The 6,632-nt window shown below is 36.1% G+C and overlaps 1 protein-coding gene across 1 annotated transcript; it reads right to left on the minus strand.

Annotated features, from left to right (window-relative positions):
• Nucleotides 1-516: 516 nt before the first annotated feature.
• LOC122313553 (ubiquitin domain-containing protein DSK2b-like) lies at nucleotides 517-5,176 on the minus strand. The gene is made up of 8 exons (XM_043128661.1): nucleotides 4,637-5,176; nucleotides 2,909-3,700; nucleotides 2,228-2,436; nucleotides 2,021-2,134; nucleotides 1,667-1,725; nucleotides 1,227-1,255; nucleotides 1,040-1,129; nucleotides 517-961 (listed from the first exon to the last, which is right to left on the minus strand). The coding sequence occupies exons 1-8, from the start codon at nucleotides 4,878-4,880 to the stop codon at nucleotides 813-815; spliced, it is 1,686 nt and encodes a 561-aa protein (XP_042984595.1). The 5' UTR covers nucleotides 4,881-5,176; the 3' UTR covers nucleotides 517-812.
• Between the last annotated feature and the right edge of the window lie 1,456 nt (nucleotides 5,177-6,632).

Below are 6,632 nucleotides of genomic sequence, written 5' to 3' on the forward strand. Positions count from 1 at the left end.
GACTAAAATAATTATTTTATATTAAAAATTAAAGAGCAAAATACCCAAAACAAAATCCCCCCCCAAATAAAAAAATCCAAAAAAGAAAAACCTACTTAAACCCAACATTTTGGAATTCAAAATAGGCCGACAAATATGTATTTTTTTTTTTCAAAATAAAAGTGAGATATTTTTTATAAGTAAAAAAATACATAATCTTCCTCATATTTTTGGAGTCCAATTTTGTGTGTATATATATACACACACACACCTCAAAAGCTTGGTTCCAAAATATTTTTACAAAAATAAGATGTTGTATTATTTTTTAGACCTCAAAGGTGTCTTTCTTCCATCCTTCCTTGGCCTCTCCAGCCCCTTTTATCTTTTTCCTACGCCGGAGTCCCGGACAGAGAATTAAAAAAGAAAAAAAAAAAAAGTCTCGGATTAGAAAATTGAGGAGCTTTTTAATTTTATTCAAACAAAAAAGGTTGACATGACAAAAATTGAAAATCCAGGAGGGTTTTGTGAGCGCAAAAATCCAAAAAATCAACAATAGGCAGTCACATAGAAAATATATGTAAATTGTGTATGTACACGAGACACAGAAATTGAAAGGGCACCAAAATAATCCGGTACAGCAAATGCTTATAACTCACAATCTCACGGCTCTTATCATAGCGTGTCCTCTCGCTTATTAACACGCTCAAAATGGAACGTTTGTCTGGACATCGCATGCCTTTACAAAGGCTCTAGTCCAAATTAACGATTCGTTCTTACAAGTCCAAATGACTGTTGCCTGAGTAACTATTAAAGAGCGAGAAACCCAATGAGGTTTATAGCCCGGAATTCCCCAAAAGTCGCTCCACCGCAGCATGGACATTCCCCGCGGTAGCACGCAGTGCCCTGATATTCTCCTGAGTATCAAAGAAACCCATTTCTTGAAGCTGTGAAAGTTGAGTTGCATACAGTTCCTCCGGGGGTACTACAGAAGTATAAGACAAATATCAGTGGCAAATTAACAGCTAGAGTACCTAAAATGTGGTAAATGAAAGAATCTGACCATCTGGGTTATTTGGAACAGTCAAGCTCCCAGCTCCAAGACCTCCAAACATGTTCATCATCATCTCCAGTGCAGCATTATTCGGTGCTCCTGTTAGAAGGCAATAACATCAAATCAATGGAAACTTAATTGGAAAGGGAAAACAATACATTCTCTTCTAAGTTTAAGTTCTTGTCTTCTGAAGTACCTGGAGTCCCACCGGTTTGAGCTTGATCCCTGCGAGTTAAAAGCAAATCATATGTAAGGACTAACAACGGCATGATTTGATGACTGCTAGTCAACATAATGAAGAGAAACCTCTAAGGCTAAAAAGCCTAAAAATGCATTTGCATGTGGTATGTTTGATAAGTGACAGAACTAAAAAAGTCCAAGGGGATCTGTGTTAGTGTTTGGAAAACCGCTTACAATTACCAAATCAATTATATTCAGAAGGAAAAGGAGTTATCATAAGTAATTAACTGAATCTCTAGTAGGAAAACCCTGATTTTGAACTAATCATCTGGAAAACAATCATGATTATCATTCAATAGCTGTTTGGGAGCACAAAACCAAATAAACCCCTCACAACCTTGCGGCAAGTAAAGAAATGACACCACTCAAGTAACAAAGATATGCATCCTCACTTACAACGTTGATTGCCGTTGAGTAAGCCGAGACGTGAGTGATTGCTGTAAAGCTAGCATTTGCTGCAAGAGACACAGAACGGAACAAAATAAAAGTTGTCAAGCATGGGTGAATCACCATTAAACTTCGTGGTGAAACCATTTGTTTTTTTGGCAAGTAACTTCATGCATGATCGCCAAATTCAATCAATCTCATATTTCTTAGCAGCAAAAACCTGTTATCAAGTAAAACATGATTGTCTCCTACGATAATTCTCTCACCAAAATAGTTTGAAAGAATATACTGCATATAAAGCATTTGAACATATCACACACAAGAAAAGAGAATGAGATTGAGACTATGTGGGTAAAGATGAACCTGCATTGTCTCAGGGTTAGTTAATTGACGTAGAAGATCTGGGTTTTGCATCATTTCTCTTAATTGAGGGTTTGTATCTACCATGCCACGTAGTTGCGGATTGAGGCTGAGAATCTAACATTCAAAAAAGCCTATTGAATACATGAAACAGCACAAATCTCATAAATATGATCCATTCGGCCAAGATAATATTCTGTGTCATAGTACCTGATTCATATATTGGGGATTAGAGAGCAAGCTTTGCATCATCTGTGATACAGCTGGGTTTTGCAAAAACTGGTTCATTAAAGTAGCATCTGGCATTCCATTGAGCATGTGCTCCATATTGGGGAGACCAAGCCCTCCAAGACCACCAATAACAGGTGCCCTTGCATCCCCGGCAGGATTTGGCTGCGTAGTTGTTGTCTGCGTACCTCCTGACATATTATATGGTACATATGAAGTAACAATTTACAATTTGTAATAAAATCTTCAAACTTTATTGAGAGATAGTGACATAAAAGCACCGATTTTCTTTCAGGAAAGTAAGATATCCTATTCAAAGTGGTTATTCAAGTAATTAAATATTCTTGCAATATAATATAACTGAGCATGCAAGTAACAGCAAATAATTCAAGATTGGTGCAAGTAGATATGCATACCACATAGATAAGACCAAATGGACAACCATGGATAGTGGCATTAGCAACTAATAAATTGGTACTGATATGTCTATCAATCTCATCAATAAAATTCTTGTTTTCTGATAAAAAAAAAAAAAATGGTACTGATATTCCAGATCCATAAATTCAACTGGCAGAACCTTTTCTTTTTGGCTAACAATGTCTTTCTTTCTCTTCTATAATGCTAGAGAGCACATCTGAAAGAGTAAGTAAGGGCAAAGCTCACCAGAGGTATTGTTCCAAGGGTTAGGGAGTGGGTTTGTATTTGGAGAAATAAGCCCACTGGTTGTTTCAGAACCAGTAGTCGAGGGGTTATTAGCACCATCCCTAACTTGTGTCCCACCTTGATTTCCAAAAAGTGCTGCAAACGGGTTTGAATTTGAATCATTACCAGCATTTCCACCCATAGTTGTAGCATTCAGAAATGGCTCCTGAACATTTTCATACATTCTTCTGAGCATGTTAAATCCCTCTGGGGAAGATTCAATGTTGCTCATCGCCCTGTCAGTGTTTCGCATCATCTCACGCATAAGCTCAGGGTTCCTTGCAGCTTCTACCGTCTGTCGCAGAATCCCAGGGTCATTAAGTACGTGAGCAAGCTCTGGATTACGGTCGATGATCTCACGCATCTGAGGATTGTTCATAATCAAGCTGCGCATTAAGTCAGGGTTGCTCATTAGGCTCTGCATGGCAGGCATGTTCATTATTTCCCTCATCATGTTTGGATTCTGAGTCAATTGTTGCTGCACTCGTTCAAACTCTGGCAGTCCAGCTCCAAACAAATCAGGAGCCTCCCCACTGCCTAGCGCATTGAAGCCAAGTCCAGGAAATAAAGATGCACCAAGACCAGCATTTCCCAATCCCCCACCTTCATTTGAACCAACACCACGTGTAACACCTGGACTGTTGTTTGGACTTCCAGTGTTACCCGTAGCAGTTACATTTGCAGCAGCAGCAGGAGTTGATCCAGCTGAAGAAAACCCACGAACCATGTGAACAGTGTGTTCTGCCTGCAAACCTTCAACAAAAAAAGTACAGAAAGGGGGGAAATGATTAACCTGAGGAGAAGAAAGACCCGTATAAAGCATATTGCAAACTCTTCTAATGATTCCCTGTGTATAAGCTACTGGACATAAGGCTCCAATAAATTACTTTTTTTTATAAGTAGGCTCAAATAAATTACTAAGAAACCCAATTTGTTTGATTGTGTAAATCAAGCAAGAAAAAAGAAAACAAAACGAAAATCTCCTGCAGCTGTTAAAAAAATATGGTGCAAACAATGATGGGTTCACATTTGCCTCCCCCTCACTCTGCCACCAAAAGAAATCGCGTCCTCAAGGTGAAATTACTGAAGACATCCTCAACATGAAAAGGCTATGCTTCTATCATTATTTATACCAAACCCAATATATTAATAGACCCCCAACGCCACATAGTTAAATAAAAATCTGTACCTCTATATGATAGTCTACAGATGCATCTCAATCGAATCATAAACTTCAACATACTTCAAAATCTCCGAGAGTTTCACAAAGTTCATTCAAGAAACGTAGCACGAACCAAAGAAAACAAACATTAGCAGCTCAAAATCTCAACAAAACCCACTTCACTTTCCTACCAAGACGGGCATTCTACAGGAAAACCATTGACTAAAAGTCTAAAACTAAACAAATCATCTAGAATTCTCAGTGAACTAAAAGAATTGATAAGTAATAGAAGATCTTATTAATAAGCGAACTAATAAAAAGGAATTTCCAATACAATGAAAAGTTGACATTGAGATTACTCACGCAAAGTAAAATAAAAATTAAGCTCATCGATTCAGCATAAATATCAGGAACAACTGCAACCTCCTATCAAATTAAACCCGAGTAATAAAATAAAATAAAATAAAAAGAGGTCAAAAGTCAAAACTAAAATTCTCACGCACATATCAAGGAATCGAGACACGTACCATAGCTTTCTAGGGTTTGATCATCTTTCAAGATGCGACCTTTGTAAATCAACCTCTGCTGATCAGCTAGGACGTCGCAATTCTGAGCCAAAACCGCTTTGAATGCGCTAACGGTGGACTGGATGCTGGTCCTCACAGCGAATTTCGAACCGTTGGAGCACCGGATATTGATCGGCACCACTTGTTCTTCTTCACCACCACCACCACCGACTCTCGGCTCACTCGAATCACCCACGCCACCCATGGTAATCGATCGTTTAAAAAAGGTGAAAGCGAAAACACAAATCCGATGTAAATAAAAACCCCCCCAAAATGGATCTGTGCGAGTGCGCGCGCGCGCGCCCTGGTGCAGAAGGAAGAAGTGGTATACCCGAATGCAAATTGTTCACAAAATCGACGGCAAATATTAAAAAGTCATACAAAAACAAAAGAATATTTGATTTTTCCCGAAGGAAAAAGACGGTAAGATTTGGGGCGGGGGGCAGAGTTCGCTTTTCTGTGGGGTTTCGAACTTTTGGACTTTGCGTGTTAGGAATGTTAGGAACACACCCGTATCCATATCTTTTCTAATTGTGGCTCAAAATTGGAGGTTTTAATTTTCATAAAGCAAATCAACATTTCAATCTTAATTTTGGGGCATGTTTGGATTGTGTTAGGAATCTTAAAAAGTATTTAAATATTTTTAAAAGTTCTTTAATAAAAAATTAGATTGTTTGGATGTTAAATATTAAAATACTTTAAAACACTTTTAATATCAAATAAGTTAAAAAGTACTTTTAAACGTATTTTTTTGGATAATGCAGAATGTAATTCAAATTTTAAAAAGATTATCAATGGATGAAAATATCCATACAACTTTAAGATAATTACAATTTTTAAACTTTAAAAGATATGGTCATAATTTTTAAAAATTCAAATAATCGTCATTTCTATCTCAGAAAGTATTTTTTTAATTTGTTTTCAAATAAACGTAATATGTTTGAAAGTGCTTTAAACAAATAGTTACTAAACAGTAATAACTTTTTAACATTAGAACTTATTAATTAAGTTATAAGTTATAATATTAAAATTATAAGTTATATTTTCTACCGTAATCCCAAACATGCACTTAATATTTTATGACATCTTTGTCTGTCACATAAATTGATTGTTGTTAGGAAAATGAATTTTGTAGTTTATTTAATTCTAACAACTTCAATCTTTTTAACTCTTAATTTATTAATTTTAAACGTGCTTTTTGATAATTGTAAAAAAAGTAATGTTACATACAATCATAAAATATTCGATATCTATAAAAAAATTTAAAAAAAATTGAATTCACTGTAAAAAATATATATATAAACTATTTCACGTGAGTTCACTTTTTTTCAAAGAATTGTATGGGATTAGTGTGCGTAAACTTATACAAATTATTTTCCTTACAAAAAAAAATTGCAAGTCATAATTTATAGGACTCAATATAGAGAGAATAACACGAGAAACATTAATGCACATTATAAAATAGAAAATTCTATGTGCAGTTATTTTTGCAGACTCCTTTGTGCACTCTAGTGATATGATTGGTTGTGTATTAAAAAAAAATTAATCCAGTCAATCATATCAGTGGAGTGCGCAGAGAGTGCGCAAAAATGACTGTATGTAGCATTACTCTTATAAAATAGACCCCAAAATACACTTAGGAAAAACGTCTTGAAAAATGAACTCGACAGATAGGAATAACTTGTTCTCCGTTCAATTGAGATCCCAAGCTCATCCTAAGGCATACCATTCAAACCCTGAATTCACCTATCATTTGGTTTGGATTCAAACCCTAGAAAGTAGAAACAAAAACCCACCTGACAAAAAATGAGAGAGAGAGAGAGAGAGAGAGAGAGAGAGAGAGAGAGAGAGAGAGAGAGAGAGAGAGAGAGAGAGAGAGAGAGAGCTATGACCAAATAAACTTGCTTCCAATGCTTCAGCAACTTTTTTGCATGAGAACATTTGTCCATTACAGCAC

The sequence above is a fragment of the Carya illinoinensis genome, chromosome 6 (genome assembly GCF_018687715.1).
Source record: "Carya illinoinensis cultivar Pawnee chromosome 6, C.illinoinensisPawnee_v1, whole genome shotgun sequence".
NCBI lineage: Eukaryota > Viridiplantae > Streptophyta > Magnoliopsida > Fagales > Juglandaceae > Carya > Carya illinoinensis.

Coding starts and splice junctions, on each gene's coding strand:
- LOC122313553 (XM_043128661.1), bottom strand. CDS start 4,880: ATGGGTGGCGTGGGTGATTCGAGTGAGCCGAGAGTCGGTGGTGGTGGT. Junction 2,437..2,908: donor CCCTTGGAACAATACCTCTG/GTGAGCTTTGCC, acceptor ATAATATGTCAG/GAGGTACGCAGACAACAACT. Junction 1,726..2,020: donor CTAACCCTGAGACAATGCAG/GTTCATCTTTAC, acceptor TGTCTCTTGCAG/CAAATGCTAGCTTTACAGCA.